Source organism: Trachurus japonicus, chromosome 12 (assembly GCF_045865225.1).
Source record: "Trachurus japonicus isolate A0001 chromosome 12, Traja_1.0".
In the NCBI taxonomy this organism is placed as follows: domain Eukaryota; kingdom Metazoa; phylum Chordata; class Actinopteri; order Carangiformes; family Carangidae; genus Trachurus; species Trachurus japonicus.
In genome coordinates this window covers 30385322-30408277 of record NC_140918.1, presented here as the reverse complement: position 1 = coordinate 30408277, position 22956 = coordinate 30385322, and the positions used below count along the sequence as shown (strand labels likewise).

The 22956-nt window shown below is 40.1% G+C and overlaps 1 protein-coding gene across 2 annotated transcripts in view; it reads right to left on the bottom strand.

Annotated features, from left to right (window-relative positions):
• The window catches only part of vldlr (very low density lipoprotein receptor), a 62395-nt gene that overhangs the window by 8825 nt on the left and 30614 nt on the right, over positions 1-22956 (bottom strand). Inside the window, exons 6-17 of one of the 2 annotated variants that reach the window (XM_085794205.1) lie at positions 20479-20641; positions 19173-19295; positions 15632-15754; positions 13261-13380; positions 10984-11109; positions 9548-9719; positions 8533-8757; positions 8315-8433; positions 7354-7493; positions 5876-6017; positions 3904-4053; positions 262-263 (exon numbers count right to left, since the gene is read on the bottom strand). In XM_085794205.1, the coding sequence (XP_085650331.1) occupies positions 262-263; positions 3904-4053; positions 5876-6017; positions 7354-7493; positions 8315-8433; positions 8533-8757; positions 9548-9719; positions 10984-11109; positions 13261-13380; positions 15632-15754; positions 19173-19295; positions 20479-20641 (1605 nt within the window). The remainder of the gene's footprint in view (positions 1-261; positions 264-3903; positions 4054-5875; positions 6018-7353; positions 7494-8314; positions 8434-8532; positions 8758-9547; positions 9720-10983; positions 11110-13260; positions 13381-15631; positions 15755-19172; positions 19296-20478; positions 20642-22956) is intronic. The other variant, XM_085794204.1, reaches the window with a different exon arrangement.

Genomic DNA, 22956 nt, shown 5'->3' with positions numbered 1-22956 from the left:
TTCTTACTTTTAAGTAGCACCAGAAAGAAAACACAGACTGGCATAGAAACACAGTTAAAGAGAGACACATGAAGACACTCACAAGACAACCTGAGCATTCACATGGAAACACACAAGCCCCGTGTGTTTGGAGAAAATCAAACACACAGACACTTTTGCAGAGATAAAAGCACAAACACATCTTTCTGTCTCACACACACACATCTTGGCAGTCTGGGTGGTACATTCAGTCATCACAGCAGCTGTAAAGAGCCTGGAGACATCTCCAGATTCCCAAACAGCCTCCGAGGAGGTGAGTCAGGCTATGGGATGTTCATGATATGAAGGCCACTGCAGGATAAACTGCCTGCTCCAGTTCATCTCATCCTGCTGTACGACCAGAGATATACATGAAATCAACATAGGTGCAGTCTGAAAGATGTTGGCAAGATCCCTCACCTATCCATCAAAGCATCTTTAATCTAAAAAATGAGCAGACCAGTTTAAAGGGATAGTTCAACATTTTGGCAAATTGGCCCATTGCCATAATCCCTATAGTCATAGCAGTAGGTTCGTTACCTTTAATTGTCAGTGCAAGCTGTTTTTAGAACAGCGGAGGAGAGCCGTGAGCTGCTCAGAGCTACGCTACGTTCGTATCCGTTTCGTAACGTTCCATTATTATCTCATAGCGTGGTGAATGTGCAGGTCACAACTTGTCCACGAAAGCGTTTTGGAGTTGTTGGATTGTGTATTTGATGAGTTTGATGACGGAAACCAAGAAATCCCATGAGCCTCCATAGCATAGCTCTGAGCAGCTCCCCGCTCTGCTCCACCATTCTAAAAATAGCTTACACCGACAATTAAAGGTAACAATCCTACTGCTATGACTGTAGGGATTATGGCAATGGGCCAATTTGCCAAAATGTTGAACCTTTAGCACAGCAACTGGACAGTTATGTAGAGGTGAGAAACAAAGCAGAGTCTAAACTTCTCTCTTCTATATATTATAAAGACTGAAAGAGAGCACTTTCATTCCCACATGTGAAGGAATGACAGAGTAATAATTATACACTTGGACATTGCATCAGATTAACTATTTGTCCCTGTGTGCGCACATGCAAACCTCACTCCATTTGGTCACAACTTCTGCAACAACTGAGAGAGCACTGGTCTACACTACCAAGCAACAATCAAAAACATGAATATGTAAACGAGGCTAAAAACAGGCTATCCACCTAAAAAGTGGAATCACTTCCACTCCCACTTTGGAAACCACACCATTAACTTCATTATGGAGAGTGACTTCAGCTTCATTTGTGAGCTAAATGCTGACTGTGGCATGCCAAAATGCTTCATGGCACTATTTATGGTCTGATGCTTGTTATGTTTACTTGCTAAGATACAGTAGGCTTATTGGTGCTCATTAAAGCACAGAAGAGGCTTGTGGAAATACATAATAAAATACTGAGCAAAGACATGGGTGTGAGAAAGTAAATGCAAACTGCTCTGCATAAAACTGGTCAGAATGAATTTACTGAACCAATGTCCCAGATATAGGAAAAAGTGAGGAGTAGCAGATAAAAGATTAAAAAAAACGAAAAGAGGGAATTTGTCTAAGAAAATTCTCCAGACTCTTTCAACAGTCGTATAGACAGTTTAACTAGGCAGACTTTCATTCTGGAGCTGTTAGGGAGACATCCCAGTGCTTTCTGTACACCAGTGTCTCACTCTGCAGTTTGAGTCCAATTAGGAAAAGTATGTGCACTGGATTCAGCCTTCAGGTTGGTATCTGACAGCTTTAGTATGAAAAGGCTAATCTGAAAGCGCACAGAAAGGAGCTGGACAGCTTGAGACAAAAAGACGAAAGACAAAAATGAGAGGAGAGCAGTTCCCACCAACCTGTTAAACCAGAGAGCAGGATTGCAGTTTGAGTTTCTTTTCTGAAAGCTTAAATCCTGTCACAGAAAATCTCCTGTCTGACTCTGGAATTAATGTTCAAACCACTACTTTGTTACTGAATGATCCACTTCTTACCAAGCACTGATTGAATTGGCAACTGACCCGTTACCAGTTAATCGTATTTGCAAAATGCTCCCTCAGCTGGTTCTTATAAGAAACACCTACTTCTACAGCCGTTTGTTGCCCTGTCCCAACTGTTTTGAGATGTGCCATCAAACTCAAAATTACCTTTCTTACAATTTCTTAGTTGAAACATTTCAAACAAAGTGCTAAATGGATTTGGCCTATTTAACATTGATGTTCTGGGAATGTTCTATATATCATCCATACACAAATCTAAATCTGTCGGCAGTTTGGGAAAGACCTCTTCCCACTGCCACGGAATAGAACCAAAGAGTAGCACTGTGGATAGAGGGAGTACTATGGAAGCACAAGAAGGACTCGGCCTCAGGAATTCAGCTGTCAGGATAACACACTTTGAATGGCAGGAGGAGACGGAGCTGCAGCTGAGATGTGAAGGAGACTTACCAAAGAACCACTGAAAAATAGATCACAACGCCAACTGACTCAGCTACTGTTCAGCTGTCAAGACTAATAACACAAACGGACAGCTGGGTTTATGTCTGGGGTGGATGATGTTAGAAGACGAGACTCACAGAGGGAACACACACACTAAAGAAACATGCTTGAGAAGCAGAGGAAAAAAGAGGGACTGACACAATTATTTTTGTATCAAACCCAGAGAATTAGACTGTATTTTGTTTATTACAATTTATTCTGTGTTTGTGAGATCCCATATGAAAAGGTGCAGTTCCCTTTTCCTTCACAGAATGATCTTAAAAATGCTTTGGTGGAATGTGACCAGCTACAGGTTACCTCTGTTTGTTGGCCTAGCCTATACACTCCCAATCCACAAATACAGGTATGTTTATGTTATACCACAATGCCATCCACACCATATCAAAAGACATCCAAGTGGCAAATTTGAAATCAGTCAGATGGAATTTTGATATTTTATATTTGATTTCCATTCATAAAGCTATCTTTCAATACATTTTCTCGCCATGTAGCATCTCTTAACATTTGTTTTACATTGTCCCACTGTCTTTGCACATGTCATGTTCTTGTGTGCACATGATGTGCCTGGTCTCTTGCAACAGATCTCTCTGCAGCAGAATGGCCATGTGATTGTGGACCCATATGAATGAAATATTTTCATATTAAATTGATTTATTTTGCAGCCCCACAGTGTCCACGCATGCTTTCAAATTATTAAAAGCAGCTGCCTTTTTCACAAAAGCAGTCAGCAAGCCATGCTTGTATGCAGATCACATGAAGCATCGTCACATATGGTTGTCGGATTGTTGGAGCAAACAGCAGATTCATTTGTGGGTCCTACAAGAAGAAGTACTGTATTTTCTGGACTATAAGTTGCGCTTTTTTTTGTAGTTTGTCTGGTCATGCAACTTACATATCAAAAATATATGCCATCAATGACCACAAGAAGCCACCGTCTACAACTTGTGACAACTGAGCGCTGCTACTGCACCATCGAAACAAATACACGCCCATAAAAAGACAGAGAGAACACAAATAAAATGCCACCAAAAAGAAAAAGCTTCTTTGGAGATGGAGAGCAACTGGCCGGATGTGCTATGCAACTTTCCAGCAAGTCATTGGATGGATCGACAAAGCATGGAGTCCCTCGCCCAGGACGGGCAGACGTGCAATAGATGTTGTATGCAGACAAGAAAGCGGTTCTATAGCACAGAATATGGAAAAACATGGAAATGGAAAAATAAAGGCCGGACTGACTGATGCTGATGGTGAGTCTGATGAATTCAATGGATTCAGTGATGCATGTTGCATATTTGCTTGCGTGTTCTCTGGGGTTGGTTGAATGAATAAAATGCCCCCCCCCACCAAAAACAAAACAAAACAAACAAAAAAAAAAAAGCGACTCACCAGGTCTGCAGCGTAACCCGTCAGCAGCCAGCTCTTGTCCCTCTGGACACACACAGGTGTATTTGGGCGAGTGTTTGTTGATTTGTGGAGCAGGTAGACACATGTAGCTACAACCTCCATTTTCCCCTTTTTCTGTGCACCAGTTAGTACCTGTCAGGGTCAAGAACACATTAGTTTGGCATACATACATATAGAACATTTCCAAACTACATTAAACAATATTTAAAAATTTTTTTTTAAAAAGTCCATCAACCCAGAGGTGATGGATTTTTGAGCAGGAAAGACTTTCTAGGATTTTCCAACTCAGACTCTTAAAGGGATAGTTCACCCAAAATTCAAATTTCACTCATTATCTACTCACCCTCATGTCAACTAAGAGCTGTGAGAATTTCCAGAGACCTCCGTTACTTCCCTGAGTTACGGGGGGGTCCGTGCAGCAGTATTTGTCCATATAATGGTTGTGAATGGATACCAACTTTCTTCAGTTCACTGCTCTTCCTGTGTCAGTGCACATCTCGCGTGATTTGCACTGACGGCGGAACCATTTCTCATGTCGGGGCTTCAATACAAGAGGGACATTACAGACGAGCAGTATGGAGGTATTTGGATGGTTTTTGGCGGGTCTTTTTGGACGAAGAAAGTTGGTCAGAGGTTGCGCTAGACTTTTTCGTCGTCGGTCATTTTGACTGACGGGGTCATAAAAATTCCGTCATAATCTATTTTTACCGGTCACTTTATTTATTTTTTTAAATAATAATAATGCCATATTCAATAGCATTCAATTTTAATTCATGTTTAATTCATATCAAGTCCAAACAAATTGAACAGAGAATGCTCGGGAGCAGAGTCGGCGTCAGAGCACATCTAACTGTGGGGTCAGTCAGTGAATGCGGGGTCACTTTCTGCCACTCAACATCTAAATACAACGTAAATACCTGATGATGACATCAGTTTTCTGTCAACAATCAACATGCTAACCCATGTGTTATACCAAAACATCCAAAGGAGCACGTTTTCACATAGGCACCGCATAGTGCACCGGCGTTAGCTCTCTCTCTCTCTCTCTGTGCCTCTCATCTCTCTTTTACGCACACACGCACGCAGCCACTGCGCATCACTGAAACAACTGAAGCTATAGACCACACAGCCAGATGCAGCACAAATTCAGACAGGACAAAACCCACTCAGCTTTAAGTGTTATAAACAATGCCACGGCGGGCAGAATACATTAAAATAAGGCTTAACGTTACCTTTGGAAGAGTTGTGCGCGGCGAGTGTGTGAAACGGTGATGTCCTACCCCCACCGCTCTACCTGTACCGAGACACACCGCTGTGTAGCTACAGCTACGTAACTTAACAGCTGACTACTGTCGGCCCCTCGGACACTGCAGCTGAATCTCGCCCGTTAAATCATTATCGACCGTCATATTTGCACTGACACGACTCCCAGTCAACATTTAATCCACTTGTAATGTTTGGAGTTTGAATACTGCGGGGAAGCCTTCTGTCTTCTTCTCTGTTGTTGGTGTTTATGTGTGGCAGCGCTACAGCGCCACACACGCTCCACACAGGCCTGGAGGAGGTACTACAGCGTTCTACTGAGCGCACCAGCCAGCTGTGAGTTTGTTTGTTTTTAAATCTAATTCTCACCATAGTGACTTTGAGACATTGTATATGTTTTATATCGACCGTTTTTAAAAAACGGTCAATGACGGAAAATATCCGGTTAACGCGACCCCTGAAGTTGGTATCCATTGACAACCATTATATGGACAAATACTGCTGCGCGGACCCCCCCCCCGTAACTCAGAGAAGGTACGGAGGACTCTGAAAATTCTCCCAGCCCTTAGTCGACATGAGGGTGAGTAGATAATGAGTGAAATTTGAATTTTGGGTGAACTATCCCTTTAATATCTGTCAATTCATTCTCCTGCTTAGTATTAATTAGCCCTCCATTCCCTTGGGTTCTTACCCGATAACTGGATCAGCTCATGATAGACGATGATGTCCTGGGGGTCGTTCAGGTTGCTGGCCAGAGTCACCACGTCAGAGCCTGTGAACTTGTTTGCGCCGTAGATGGCTTCATTTTCACCGTCTGTCCAAAAGACTCGATCCTTGGGACGAGACAGAAAAACACAGCTCATCCCACAGCTCCATGGTGAGCTGCCTCAGTCTGTCTACAGAGGATGTGAGGAGGAGCAGCAAGGCCCAGACAACATCCTGGACAGGTTGTGAGACTGTGTCCAAGGGCTGACTGAAGTACTGGCAGATGTTTTTAACATCTCCCTATCTTAAAAGGGATACGCCAACATTTTTTTTTCATGTCTTGCCTCACTCTCGAGTCCATGACCAGCAGATAGACACCATCCTTTCAACTGTGCGTGCAGTAACGAGGGAGATAGAGCCGTATTGCCCGTAATTAGCTTAGCTCAAACACTGGAAGTGTATAGGTAGTGTTAGCCTGCCTCCACCTAAAGTCATCAGAAACACTCTTCAACAACTCTAAACGGAAACCGATCTTCGTCTCAGAGCTGACAAAACTCTCTGGTAAGGCATCTTGAGCGGTCAAATGCCGGTAACGGGACGAGATCGGTCAAAACGAAGTGTTCAAGCAAAGACGGTTTATTTTGGTTCAAGCTAGCTACATCGAGGGTAGGTTAGTTTCTATTTCAAAGTAAAAGCACAAATTCTATCGTCATGGTTTTCTGTATGTAAAGGGCAACAGGTGTTTTATTTTGTGAAAGTAACTGTAAATGCGTTGGTCACAACGGCTAGCTTGAGTAGCGCCAAATTCGTCCGAACAAAATTGTAAACAGCTGGTATTTACACAAATTAACGACACACTGCTGATCTAAACGGCTACTTTCTTGCCTAAAAATGTTTGAAATGTTGATAAAGTGATATATTTACAGAGTTTAGAGCTAAAATGAAATCAGCTTCTGACTGCTGATTTCGGGTCGGGTAGGAGGCAGGCTAACACTACCTATACACTTCCAGGAGACACCTGGAGAGCATATAGACTGGTACTGTACAGTATGTCTAAAGTCTTTTAAATCTTACATGTTATTCAGTAGTCTGTGTTGATATTCTTCATGCACATTTCTATTAAATTACAGTTACTCCTATGGTGCAACCATAGGTTATCCATGGTTATATTGTATGGGCTCAAGACTCAAACTTTTAAATTTTAGACTATGGCTGCATCTTGTTCCTACCAATTTTCATCCACCTACTACAGAGTAGAAGCCCAACATGGTGGGGTTTGAGAAAATTTGTAGGTGCTATTGAGGCATTTTATAAAATACAATACTCCCTTTAGTGAGCTTGGGCTCTAATCATGGGCAGCAACTGGATTATGAGACAAACAACTAAACAATAGCAGAAGTTCAACTACTAAAATCAGATACACAATAAGTGTGTGTGCCATTCACTACATAGCAGCTGCCGTACCTCAAAAACAGTGAGAGCAAAGGGGTGTGCCAGGTAGTCTGAGGACTGCAGCACTTTCTTCCTGTTGTCTCCATTCAGATCAACACTGCAGAGCATGTGGAGCTTTGAGTCGACCCAGTACAACCTGCCTTTGATCAGATCTGGGAGAAGAGAAGGTGTTTTAAGAAAGAAGGAGAGGGTGAATAGGAGTAAAATAAATGAAAGATGGAAATGGAAGAAATGAGAGGAAAAAAGATTAATGAAAAGAAAACAGAATTACAGAATTAAAGATTTTTTTTTTTAATTAACACAGCTTTAATTATCCTCACAGGGAGAATTCAATCAGCTAATGTGAGAATGTGCTTGCAGTCAGGAGTCTTTAATCACTGGTAAACAAAGCTCATGAACTTGACTAATAAATACGCCACTACAAGATGCATATAAAACTAGTAATGTTCCCATTAATGCTGCAAATTGTAAAGACTTGTTATTACTGGCGCTGAATCTGAATCAGAGTGTCAGCACTAAAAGAAGTAGAGGTGGCAGTTTAAACTGAAGCACTGAACAAAATGCAAACAGTGGATAAAATCTAAACACGAAAATGGAGTTGAGGTGTCAAAAGTCAAACAGTTTGAAGGGTTGAGGGTTAAGCAGTGCAAATATGGACCATGAGAAAAGCTGAAGTGACTGCTGAAGCATGGATTGAACAAACATACAATGGCAGAAAAAATGTAAACACGTTGAACTGTTAACTGAAGAAATGTACGTGGCATTTGAAAAAGAAAAAAAAGATTCAAGTTGCCATGATGATGTGTAAAATGTCACTTTGTCTGTTAAATCCTGAAACATGTTGGTGGAAACGTTAAAAGCAGCAAGATGAAAAACATAAATACAGGACTTCAGCAGGTGAATGGTAAGCGAAGGAAATGTACAGCCATGCTGAGGGCAAAAACAGCTCATGCGTGCGTATGTGCAATCCTACCAAGAGTTATTCCATTAGGCCACTGAATGTCTGTTGCAACAAGAACCCGTCTGTCCACTCCGTTCATACCAGACTTCTCAATCTTGGCTGGTTCGCCCCAGTCAGACCAGTACAGAAACCTAGAGGACATGGACACACACATTTGAAAATGCACACTGTCAATGGGAGAATAAAAGGTTTTCACCTGAGATAATGCAAACAACAAGCTTTCCACCCACCCTGACAGTGGATCCACGGCGATGGAAGCTGGTTCTTTAAGGCTTCTGTTGAACAGAACTTTCTGTCTGGTTCCATTGAAGTTGGACACAGAAATGGTTTTGGTGCTGAGATCAGACCAGTACAGGTTCTTATAGATCCAATCCACAGCGATTCCAACTGGAGTCTGGACGTTGTCTATCACTTTTTTATGGGTGCTGACGTCTCCTCGTTTGTCTAGCACAGTGCTGTGATGACAGAGACACAGACAATGTCACACAAACTGTTCAACATACACTACTCACAAAAAGTTAGGGATATTTGACAAGAATATCCCTATAAGAAGTTCATGCTACAGTGATATTCTATCATGAAAGCAGCCGCCTTTTCAGTAAAAGGATGCAATGGTAATTGCAAATAAAAGCTAAAAACAATGGTGGCTATAGCAACAACAAAAATCTCAATGTCTCAATAATTTGATCAAAGTGTTGTCTTGGTCTCATGACGTCAACATGTGAACGTGGTGGAGAGGAGAGGGAGAGAGAAGAGGACTGTCTGCAAACTGTCATTGAACCAGAACATTTAGTGGTTCAATGACAACTGAACCACTAAATCAGACGGTGCTTGTGATGTTTGTGGTTAATCACCTTGTTAGAGAACAGCATGTTATTCAATAAGGACTGAAACACTGAACAATTGGACATGTGCGTTCAAAAGTTTAGAGAAGGTTAAATTAAGTTCACCTGTAAAGGTTAGAGTGCATTTTAGGTGCATTCTGAAATTTAATCCAGCCAAACATCCCTACCTTTTTGTGAGTAGTGTATTAATCTGCAAGCTAATGTTCAAACTCTTCAGTTCTACCAATTCAGAAAATATCCATCTCATTCATTCATATATTCAAAATATGAGAACCACATGGAGTGAACTTGATTAATTCCTTTTCCCACATTGAAGTGAAAATGAAAGGTTTTTCAATTTTGGGTTTTTTTGCTGTTCCGTTTCATGCTCCTCTGTGGCTGTATGTCGGGTGTAATATACCTATATATGGCCTTCTGACCCAGGTCAGCCCAGAAGATCATCTGCTGGTCAAAGTCTGCGTCCAGAGCCACTGTGTTCCTCTGCTGCTCCACAATCTGAGTGTACTCCTTCCTCTCCAGACCCAGTCTACGGATGTCACGGCGGTTAGTAAAGATCAGGCAGGGTTCTTTACCTGAGGACAGGAAAGACTTTGTTAAAGAAGAAACAGAAGCTGAAGGTTAATCTGACAGCTCATCTCTTCAAAATGGAGCTCAGGTTTCTCTATGCCTCTTACTGATGCTGGGCACTGCAGCTTCTGATAGAACTGGCATGAGTAAATGTTTAAAACTGAACAAAATGTTGTTAAAATGTGCTGGTTTTTTTCTATGTCGGAGCAGAGCAAGTTTATGGTATGACAAAAAAAATCTAATTGAAAGAAGGCTTTATAGGCTGTGTTGCTGGTTTACTTGGAAAATCATGGATACAGTGATGGCCTTTGTAAATGAGTAACAAAAGTCTTTTCATTGCAGAAACAATGGTAGAGGATCATTAGCCATCTGCATCTCCAGCTAAGCAACATCAAGCCTTTTTGATCAGATTTGGGTTATCCTTTATTTGCATATGGTTGAAGATGTTAAGGTCAATTTCTAAAAATTAGGGTTAGTATGTGCTGTCACAGTTAATTTTTTCACAATTACTTAAAGGGACAATGAGGAGTTTGCTTTTGGTTATAAAAGAGTCTCATGTTAATGTGGATGAATCTACGTTACCCACACTTGTTAATGGCTCCATTTTCGATAAATATATCGTTTTGTCTCTATCGTTATTGTATTATTACTGTAGGGGTCGATTCGCCCAGCATTTCCTACTTTCGGTTTTGCGGACGCTGCCCGGCGGGTCATGGGAATAACGCCGCCGAATCGTCGTTTATGGTCGGAACTACGACGGTATCTGATCGTCTTCCAAACTCTGACTTTCATTCTTGATGAATGAAAACATTCTTGGCAAGACGTCCATCTTGCGCCGGTCCAAGAATTTCACTGTGTAGTGTGAAAACACTTCGCTTTCCAAAACTCCTCATTCGCCTATTGCCATAATACCTACAATCATAGGGGTAGGTTGATTACCTTTAATTATCAGTGCATATTGTTTTGAGAGAGAAGTTTTTTGAATTGAATTGAACTGAAATACATGAGGAAAAGTCACGGACTGAGAGACCTGCTGTGTAAACAAAGTTATTTACACAAAAGAAAAAAACAAAAAACCATCTGTCAGACTGTCTTGGCAGTTCTCGTGTTAAAGGAATGATAAAAAATACAGTGAATGAACAAAACGTCTTAGTTTCACGAGAAGAAACCAGTGACAGAAGCAAAAAGAGGCATGTCATACATAACTAGACTTGTTCTCCAAGTTTGAGGGCTGATGATCTTGTACTACGTTCTCAGCTGTCCACTCACCAACAGCCTTGCAGACTCCTGTGGTGGGATCCATCTGGTATCCATTGTGGCATTCACACTTGTATCCTCCCTTCAGATTGATGCAGATCTGACTGCAGATGCCAGGATTCAGGCACTCGTTGATGTCTGCAAACAGAGGAGGAGGAGGTGAAGGGGGGAGGGAGCAGATGAAAACAGCTGCTGTCTGACATGTTTAATTAAACAGGTCTGCTGAATGCTTCGGTCTGGGTAATCAACACTCCGCTCTGATGCAAGTAAAAGATGAAAACCTGTCAAGGCGCAAAGTACACTGTGTTTTTTGGGACCAAACACTTTTTCTGTCATTCCTATGATTCCTGTTGCACGAGACTTAACTGCTGGGAGCCTTTGATTGCTGTTGACTTTTTGCCAGAATGATCTCATCAGAATTAAGCGTACATATTCAAATATTTCCAGGAGTTTAGCTGTGATTTTACATCAGGGAGTAGATTAAGCGCCATTATGCAACCAGGGAGGTTCATTCTAGATGGGATTATACACATTTCCCAATATTCAAAAGCAGCATTTGTGGCCAAGATTGGCTCAGTAACAAAACGTTCGGCTCAGCGCCTCCTGAACATAACAGAATTTCAGCTTTTAGAAAAAAAGATTACAACATAGCCGATCGCATTACACACTAAATGGTTCAGAGGCCAGAAGTGCTCAATAAGCATATGCACTGGCTATAACTCACACAAGCAGCCAACTTGATGTCTGACCCAGCAAGGAGGGTTAGTGAGTCAAAAAAAAGAATCAATTTGTTTTATTTGCAAACAACGCAAAAATAGTAAATTCAGATTTTCAATTAATTTTGGGAGCTGTGAAGACATAAGGTTATGATTCTCCTCCAGTGCATTTTCCATCTCAATGATAAAGCAAGTCTAAGAACCATTGTGATTAAATGGTTTTCTGTATTAAAGCAGAAGTAAGCAGAATGTTTGTGTTAATATAAGTCTTAAATAGTTATATCTTCCGACAGCAATCACTTAGATAGAGTGTTTGGTCAGAAACACGGGTCTGTCAGTCACTTTGCTCTGCTGTAAGCCGAGGAGAAAACTTTCCTTGTATCCTACAACCTTTATCCAATGAGGAGAGAGAACGGCATAAAGGGGCGGTCCTCTCTTTGTGTGCAGCCAAGGGATGCGCGTGAATGTGGTGACGTAGGGACGAGGGCGGGGACTGCTAACTCCATCGGCTGACAAGAAGTTAGCCAAAACCACCGGATCGCTTCTGCTTTAACTGGTGATAAAATGTGTGGCAGTGAGAGGGATTTTAATTTTAATGGCAAAGAGGCCCATTGACCAACACTCAAAATGGCAGACTTCCTGTGTGCTTTGGACAACGGCTGCCAGAGACTTTATGTGTCTGAACATGTTCTTTATGCCTACCAGTTTCCATCCACCAGGTTGAAAGGGATAGTTCACCATTTTGGCAAATTGGCCCATTGCCATATCCCTATAGTCATATCAGTAGGTTTGTTACCTTTAATTGTCGGTGCAAGCTGTTTTTAGAACGGCGGAGCGGAGCGGCGAGTTGCTCAGAGCTACGCTACGGAGGCTCATGGGATTTCTTGGTTTCCCTCATCAAACTCATCAAATACACAATCCAACAACTCCAAAACGCTCTGGTGGACAAGTTGTGACCTGCACATTCACCACGCTATGAGATAATAATGGAACGTTACGAAACTGTCCCTGAAGGCAATGCGCATCAGCGGTTTTGCATGAATTTACCTCGAAAAAAACTCTGTCTCATAACGTTCCGTTATTATCTCATAGCGTGGTGAATGTGCAGGTCACAACTTGTCCACCAGAGCGTTTTGGAGTTGTTGGATTGTGTATTTGATGAGTTTGATGAGGGAAACCAAGAAATTCCATCAGCCTCCGTAGCGTAGCTCTGAGCAGCTCACGACTCTGCTCCGCCGTTCTAAAAATAGCTTGCACCGACAATTAAAGGTAACAAACCTACTGCTATGACTATAGGGATTATGGCAATGGGCCAATCTGCCAAAATGTTGAACTATCCCTTTAACATAACCCCATGCTGTTGGGGACATCAAGTGGGGTCATCTCATTTTCAAAGCTCCTTTAATGCCAACTACCAATGACTCAACACATTTATCAAACTTCATACAACTCATCTGGTAAAAGAAGTGCTTTCTACAACTGGTAAACATTGCTAATCAGTAAAATGATGCAATGTTTAACAAAATCCAATTTAATATGTAAAGCTGTCTGCAGTGATTTTAAGGTCACCTACCTCCACAGGTCTTGTGGTCAATGAGCTGCAGTCCAGGTGTGCAGTCACACTCAAAGCCAATCACCATGTCCTTGCAGATGTGAGAGCAGCCGCCATTATTTAGGAGACACTCATTTAGATCTGTAGCACATGAAGGAAACGGGCATTGACAGTTTAGAAACATTCATCTGAGAATGTGATAGTTATGCAATAAGCAGTGTGCTGTGTGCATGTGATTGAGGAATAGCAGATATTCAAGTGTACTTGCATTAAATCTGGTTGTTTTAGCCAAGATTATGCTACAATATATTTTCCTCAACTATATTTAAGTTCCCTGTTAAGGGCCAACTTTCAATTTTGTAAGTTTCAGATTTATTCCCGTTAATTCCCATTGAAAGTTTCCAACTTTGAAAATTCCCGCAATTTTGCAACCCTAGGTCCAAGCAGCAGCAGTTTGTTGACTGGAGTCTGCAGGATAATTGTATTAAAGGCAGACCAGGCAGTCCAGGAAGAGCTGTCTGAGTGAATGTGGTTTGACACTGATCTCTACTGTGTAGCTTTTATGATCAAGATAACTAACATTTACTCACAGCAGTAAAAAAGCATGACTAGCACTAGGTTACTTGAGTGTAAGAATGTGAGTACATAAGACAAAAGACATTTGGCTGTCTCCTCTCATGAGGAAAGACAAGTACAGATCTTTTTCTTTTGACAAATGTAGCAGTGAGTGAGCTGTTTATTCTGGATTTACAAAGATACAGAGCTGGGTCTGCTGTGGACTATGCCCCATTTTCTTAGGAGTAGGACAATAGAAAAAAGTCTCCTCCCCTTAACTCAACACCAGCACCAATAGCTCAGCACCAACTGCACAATATCAAAATGATTATTGACATATGCCAAGATATGACATGCACTCTAGTTCAGACTCAGATGGTTCATATTCTGATGGTGTAAAGCAGAGTTTTTTGACCCATGAAGAATTATTTAGAAATGAACTGCAGGACACAGAAAATCTGCGTGAGGTTGGATTTATGTCAAAGTGTACATATTATCAGCATACATGTGCAATAGAGAGAGAGATGTCATGTAGTTTAACCCAGTTTGTCTAGAGAACCCTGGTGTGCAGCGTCCGCTTTATAGAAGGAATACAGAAACGTCCGGTTCATACAATTCCAATTTCAGAAGTCATTGTTTTTTATTATCACCTTAGGTGTCATCTACACCTTTCCTGCACAAACCACTCTACATCTCTATTTCCTCACTGAAGATTCTAGAGAGCTGCAAACAGACACCGTTTATAAACCGTTTAGAAGAAAAGCACAAATGGTCAAAGAGTGACGGCTCTTCCACTGGACAAAAGTCTTTGGTTTAGGATCGACACTAGGGATGTCATGGTTATAGATTTTCTTGGTACGATTATTTTCAGAGAAATAATTACGGTATTACGATTATCATGATTATTATGCATCAATAAATTTCACAAAACTATGAATGTGTAAAATCAAATCTCTAAATATGGAACCAGTTATTAATCCCCCAGGGTAAGTGTTTGAAATATTATATAAGTCATTAATTGTCATCTATACCAATTGTTTAAGTTTATTTTCATCTTTTTTCTAAATGACAAATGGCACGCTAACATTTAAATTCCCACCAATTCAGTGTTACGATAGATAAATGGACCAGTATATGTGCATCTTCCTTCAGTTTAAGACATAATCTTTTTCAGAAAGTCACGGTATTTAGGAATCTTTACGATCAATTAATTGTGGCGTTTAATACCGCGATTAATTGTGAAAACAAGTAATTGTGACATCCCTAAATCGACACACTACTCTGCACCCAAGCTGTGTCTCCTACAGGTGACGATGTTGGTGAAAAGTTTGGACATGTGAGCTTCACACAAACTCCATTTGTCTTTGTATGTATGAATGTATGTATTTGTATGTATGAATGTATGTTGTCTTTATGTATATGACTATGTAGAGAGATAAAGATTAGTGATAATATATTAGAATAAATCCAGCTCGATAAACTCATAAATGAATTTATTGTATAGATTATAATGACAAGAAAGCTTGATAGATAATTTATGAATAAGGGGTGGGAGTAAATACGTTTTACTTCTTCCCACTCCTTATCAGATATGAAAAAAAACAAACAAGAAAAAATCAAATTATCTTTATTTTCAATTATTTTATTTTTGTTCATGTGTTGTCTTTGCAAAGTTTTTATTTGTTATATCTGTCCATTACTGTATTATGTTTTATTTCTTTTAACATGTCCGAAATAAACTATAACTAACTAAAACTCTGGGAGTGACCTGCTCTACTTTTCTCTTAGACTTCATACATATCTTCATAGCATGCCAAGTTTTTTTTAAATTACTCACTGCATTCCTTGATGGGTTCATCACTCCAGTCGGGACAGTCCCGGGCCTTGTTGCACACTTTGCTCATCTCAATACACTCCCCGCTGCGACACTTGAACTTTTCTGGCCCATTACACTGAGTCACTGTAAAGAGACATCACTGGTTATTCACATATTATTATAATACCTCTCTCTTTAACCCATAAGGACCCACGGTGACACGAGTGTCACACCGCCTTCAAGTGTCCTGGAAAGTCCCTTACACATATTTATGTTGAACTTTTAAATCATGAAGTCCCTAAGTGACATCTACTCAACATCCTGGTGCAGTCACATGACTCTCTGTGAATCTCTCTATCCATGACAACATTTCCAAGATGGTGGCCAGCAGAGTTGGCACATTTCACAGAGGCAGCTACTTTTAAAAAGCTTGCTTTCTGTCAATAAAATAAGCCACCACCCATTTCACAATGCAAATCCTTTTATAACATGTCCCTTGTTGTATTTAACCTGTTCTGACCTAATTTTTTGAAGAAACTCATATAAAACAACTTAAGAAAATATTGCTGTGACATATACGTCACATCGGACCTTAACCTTAAAAAAGTCAGGAAAAATACCATGTGACGCCTATGTCACAATCAGAAAAATGGCAAAGAACTACTCAATTAAATAAGGTGATTCAGGTATTTTGAATTAATATACTCTATGTTGTTCAATTTAAAACATAATTTAAAAATGTTGACATAAAAATAATGTCAAATTCAATCAATATTTAATAAAATGATATATCAGTCCGGAAATTGAACCACAGATTTAGCAGAGACACTTACAATTAATGTAATTATGCTTTTTTGCTGTATTTTTTGTAACAAAATAGGATACAGTGTTCAGGATGCACTGACGATCATCAGACGTGCAATAGATGTTGTATACAGAACAACACATACAGCAAAGAAGAATGAGAGTTTACATAAGAAAATATTAGGAAACAAATAAGAAAAGTTAACACAGTCAAACAGTCATGAACCAGGTTTGAGACAAGGGTTCTGGACTGCTGTACTGATGGGAGAGAGGGTCCCATGTGGTGCATTGTGAGAGAAGGACGTTTTACCCAGCTCAGTTCTGACGAATGGAATATGACCCAACTATCAGTTCTGTGAGTGGGTACCAATGTTTTGTGATTTCATAGTTAATAGAGATGATAAATAAAGAGACAATAACTGTGACAGGGCTTTAAAAATGGATAAAAACCAATGCTGTTTTCCCCGTACTGTCAGAAATGACCAGCCGACATTTTGATAAAGAGTGCCGTGATGAGTATTATATGAATCATTGGAAATGAAATGTAAGGCTGAGTGGTAAACAGCATCCAGTGGAATCAAAGTGGAACTAGCAGCTCTTCCATAGATGGCATCTCCATAGTCTAAAACAGAGAAAAAATAGTGTCTCCAATTTTTTTCCTGTGGTGAGTAGGGAAACGGTGCTTATTTCTGTATAAAAAGCCAAGTATTGTTCTTAGTTTAGCAATGAGGGTGGTGATATTGTGCTTAAAATTAAGACAACTGTCCATCCAGATGCCAAGGTATTTGTAGTTGCAAAGAAAATTGTGGTTGCACAGCTTTTAAGGCTTCAGTAACTGGTTAAAGCCTTCAATATGAGGCAATATTCGCATTTCTATAGTGTTTGCCCTTTTTTGTTGTGAAACTTGTCTTAAAAAGGTGTTAATAGTAACCAGCAAATTTTTAATTTTGATATATGTTATGGAAATGCAAATAAAAGGTCAAATTTGTGTTACAGAGCAAAAGAAAATGTCAAGCCCATTTATTTTCAAGTGACAATTTAAGTTACCAAAAAAGCCCGATGTGACATATATGCAACATTCCAGATCTCTGACAATACACTGATTCGGCGACGTCACCGGAAATCGAACGGCCGCCATTACTGCGGTGACAACTCACAGTCAGGCAGCTGTTGGCTCTGTGCGCGAAGCGGGCATTTGAATGCAAGTGGACCTTTTCTCTTCCCTTTCTCTTCTGCGAACATGTCCAGGAAGGCTGGGAGGACATGTGCCGTCCTCGACTGCTCTAATATCAGCAAAACACAGCCCCTTACTTCAGGAGGGGTGTCCGTGTTTAGACCGTAACGTTACGTACAGCGTGTCAGCAGCAGCAGCCGCCAGCGATGCAGTCACAGCTGACCTGTACAACCTGGCTACTCTCCCTTCTCACCGTTACCTTCACATCGTGTGGACAGTCTGTGAATGTCTCACTGATCCCTTCAATATGATGTGATCATGGTCGTCTAAAAGCCGGTGTAAAATATGTCCGACCCATCCGGAGCTCAGGTAATTTTGACCATAAATCAGAGTGTAATTGACGTTTTTTCTGATCATCGGAGGCCAGCTGGTCAATAAAATATTCTTGAATATCTAAAACAAAGCAAAAGTTGTTGTTGTTTTTATAATCTTATTCATGTAGCCTGTCCACATGATTAAATATCCCGCTGCTGGCTTGCTAACGTCAGCACGCATAACGTACCTGTATGTTATATCGTTTATGATACAGTCTCTTATCTCCCTGTTACTCTAATCTTTCCTGCTAATCGCTCAAACAAATGATTAATTACTAAATGAATATTGGTATTCATGTAAGATACCTTAATCAGTTACTGGGGGGCACTAAACATCACAAATGCAGCCTATTTATGATGCTGTCATAGAGAATCAGTTTACTATGACTGACACATGTCACCGCAGCAATGGCGCCGCCGCAAGATGGCGGCATACACAAAACGTTCTCCGAATTCGTGTATAGGTGGCGCTATTTCAAAAAAACTTCAAAAATGTGTTCCATGCATTCCACTTGGTCTGTGTTTCACCCCACTTAATTTTCCTTCAAGGATAAATGGGTCTGGGTTCTTATGGGTTAATGTCCTGTCTGTTACAGAGCCAGGCTTTACTTCAACTAGTTTCTTCCTGGATCTGTCTTCAGAATTACCACAGCATCTTGAGGTGTATCGATCATTTCTTCTCACTCTTGCTAAGAAAGCAAACAACCACATTTTCAGAAATCTCAAAGTGTTTCTTGACAGATTCATCGACTCTTCACAACCTGAACTTCAGCAGGTGTGAGATTCTACCGCAGGGTTGTGTGTGACAAAACAACATACTGTAACTACAAAAACATTATTGCCAACATGCATTCACTGATGAAAATGTCAAGCTCTGCTCAGTCTACATTTCTGTCTACAGTTTGTGTTAAAAACTTTGAAAAAAAACAACATTTCTCACAGCTGAGTGAAAGTCTGCCACAAACTTGTCACTCTTTAAAATCAGTTTGGAAACTTAACAGCCAGGAGGTTTTTCCACCAAGCAGTGGATTATGACTTTTTATCTGTGCTAAAATACATGTAGAAAATATACAGGAACTGTTTACTTGACCACCACATCTGTAGTATACCGACACACAGCATGTGAACCCCACGGTTAAATGTCAAAATAAACACACACTCAAAGACAAAGATAAAGGTTTCTTGCCCGACAGTTGGACACACAACGTACTATTTTTGCAGTTGGCTTCATCTGATCCATCGCTGCAGTCTCTGGCACCGTTACACTGTCTGCTGCCCATGATGCAGTTTCCATCATCACATTTGAACTGATCCGCTCCACAGGTGCGTACAGCTGCCAAAGACACGCACACACACAGACACACAGACACACTTAAGTAAAGCTGAATACATTTCTCAATTAGCCAACTGCTTAAAGGTCCAGTGTGTAATAATGGTCAAGGTTATTGGCAAAATCTGAATCTACTCATGAATATATTGCAGTGTATAATTGCTATAAAATAGGTTTGGTTTTATTCTTTTATATATACATATAGCAAGAAAGGGTGGGAGAAAAAATCGATTCACATAAGTATTGCAATATTTTTTTGATGATTTTTAAAATCGATTTTTTTTTTTTTCAAAAATCGATTTAAAAAAAAAAAAATTGTGTTGTGCAATGTGCATTTGTTTTACATACAGAGAGTCCAGGTTTTGAAAAGGGTTTAAGTTCACTTTATAATGGAGTATGTTCATAGGCTCCTATTTGTGTGCAGATAAATGTTAAAATGTAGCAGTTTACCTCCGTCTGTATCTCATTTTGTCAGAAAGGTTTGAGAAGCCTGTTTTTTCTATTCTCTTTTATTTTTGCCTCTTTTATGCAGTTCAGGTTTTTTTTAAAACTGACTTACATGTGATGTGCATTTTTTGGGGGAAATATGGTTCCTGGAATAGTCTGTAGACAATCATAATAATTCAACTGTTTCACTGGTGTTAAAAATGCAGACTAAAAATCGAGAAAATCGGCAATATTATAGAATCACAATTTAAATCGAATCGGCATGTCCTGGAAGGCCACCGTCACTTTGCAGATGGGAGGGGTGATTGCGAGTGAGCGCTGTAAACTAGAATCTGAACACTAGAAACCACGGTTTTACCCGCATTTTACACACTGGACCTTTAAATCAAACCAACAGCTGTTTTTAATATTCAGTAATTCTTCTCAAATCTCAAATGTAAGAATTTGCTGCTTTTCTGTCTTTGTGGACTGTGGTTCTGAAAAACAAAGAAGTCATCAGCTTGGGTTTATGATGACACTAATGACTCATCACTATATGTTTCAGAAGACCTGACAGTTCCCTTCTTCAACATGTCTTTTATCAATTGGAAAAATCTAGACTGCTCAGATTTCATGAGCATCACAGTTACAGTCTGGAAATAAACCCTAAGCATCTTTAAATACATCAAGCTGCAGCTGCAACTTAACAGAATGTGGCAACTGCTTTAAAATGCTCCATGTTCATCTGTATTGTACATACGACAGTTGGCTTCATCGCTGCCGTCCTTGCAGTCAGGGTCTCCATCACACCTCCACTTCTTGTGAATACACTCTCCTGAGCGGCACTGCATCTCGCTGGACGAACATTTGGCCGGTGGCGTCGGGTGACGGCCGCACCGAGACGGAGACTCGTCGGACTGGTCCTAGAGCAGCGGGATGACAAGAGAGATTTAATAGAGAAAGAGAATAGGATGATTCCCATTACGAAAAACAAGTTACCGTTTGCCTGTTTGTTGTGTGTCATGAGAAAATATGAGGATGTAAGTCTTGTTTTACCTCCACTAGCTTTTAGCTAAAGAGAAGCATAAGAGAACCGATGACGACAAATCAACCATTCTAGTACTTCACATCACAATATCGGCCGTTGCATGAGTTTTTCCAGTGTTCACAGAGACATTCACTGACATTTAGAGCAAACCTAATAGACAGCATCCAAACAAAGATATCATGGCCAGTCCACGCTGTTCGACAGGTGATCAAGGAGATGACGGCACAGATCAGAGCATTAAGCGCTCACATCTCATAGATGATTACCCAATTTAAAATTAAAACTGGGCACTTAGACATAATGGGATCAAGAGGAGCAGCGGGAAGAGTTTCCCACACTTTCATCATCTCAGAGTCACTGACTCATGTGGGAGCAGATTAATGGACTGTGAATGTGGTGTGTGTGCAATGTTTGTGTGTGCTCTCCATTACTGTTTAACAATGACGCAGAACTGGCTGAGTGTGAGAGAGTACGGGTGGGGAGAACAATGACCTTGTTATTGAAGACGGGGCGTGAACGTTTGCAACATGTTTTTATTGTCTTGTTGGGTCATCACAGTGATAACCAAACAGACAATCAACAGGTATGCAGCAAAACGCAGTAGCACTTGATCCGCCATGTGTGGAAATGTTATTAGATCCACTGTGTGTGCACGTGTGTGAGTGAGAGAGAGAGAGAATGAGCAGGGAAGAGATTGGTCAATAACCACTTGATGCTGAACTTGTAGAGTCAGTGTGTGTGTGTGCCTTGGGATATAATCCTGAGCAATTCATTATGTTGAGGGCAATTTTACAAGAAAACAGGGACAAGTGTGTTTATGTGAAGCATGTATAAAGTAATTAGTGATATGATATAGTGAAGCTCAATATCCCCTAAAATACAGATTAAAATAAAACTTGATTTTGACTTTTATGTCAAAAAATGTATCTTTGACATTGTAAAGTCCCAACTAATTTATAAGCTTAAGATTACGTTTTTGTTTGTTGTGATTGTAGTGCAAGGTACAGACGTTGAGGTCAGGAAAAAGCAGACATGTTAACCATAAACTACTTTCAACTACAATTCGGTAACACTTTAGATTAGGGAACACATATTCACCCTTAACTAGGTGCTTATTAATATGCATATAAGTAGCTTACTAGCTCCTTATTATTAAGCATGTATTAACACCTTATTCTACATAGCCTTATTCTACCTCTATTACACCATGAATTAAGATTTTTCCTGATATTAACTCCTAATTATTAGGGCTGGGACGATATGCTTTTCTCCCAATTTGATTCTTCTACGATTTTTTGGATGGCGATTCGATTTAAATTGCGATTCTACGATATTGCCGATTCTCTGGATTTTTAGTCTGCATTTTTAACATTTATCTGCACACAAATACTGTAGAAGCCTATAAATTAATATACTCCATTATAAAGTGAACTTAAACCCTTTTCAAAACCTGTACTCTCTGTATGTAAAAAAGGCTAACAAATGCACATTGCACAATATTTAAAAAAATTCCCCCCCAAAAAAAAAAAAAAAATTCAATCGATTTAAAAATCGTCAAAAAAGATATTGCGATATTTATGTGAATCGATTTTTTTTCTCCCACCCCTACTAATTATCACTTATTCATTGTAAATGAATGTAATGCATTGTTGTTTCTGAATAATGATGTGAATAACCAGTGGGTTATTGGGGCCTTGTACAGGGGCAACACAAGAACAGTAATTCTTCCATTATCACTCTGAATTAGTATAGCATTCATGCATTAATTTACAATGAATAAGCGAAAATTAGGAGTTAATATCAGGAAAAATCTTAATTCATGGTGTAATAGAGGTAGAATAAGGCTATGTGGAATAAGGTGTTAATACGTGCTTAATACTAATAAGGAGCTAGTAAGCTACTTATATGCCTATTAATAAGCACCTACTTAATGGTGAATACTGTATGTGATCCCTAATCTAAAGTGTTACCAACAATTCTTCTACTCAGAGGGAAGGTTATACTTTTTGAGTAAACAACAAGTAGCAAGGTCAAATGGCTCTCACACAGTAGGTCGTAAACATGAAAGTGTGAATGATGCACCAAATCAACTCTAGTTGGCTGGTAGACCAGTAGATGGGTCTCTTCTGAACTTCTGCATCACTGGTCACACCAGGTTCAAAATGAGAAATCTGAAGAAATGTGAACCTC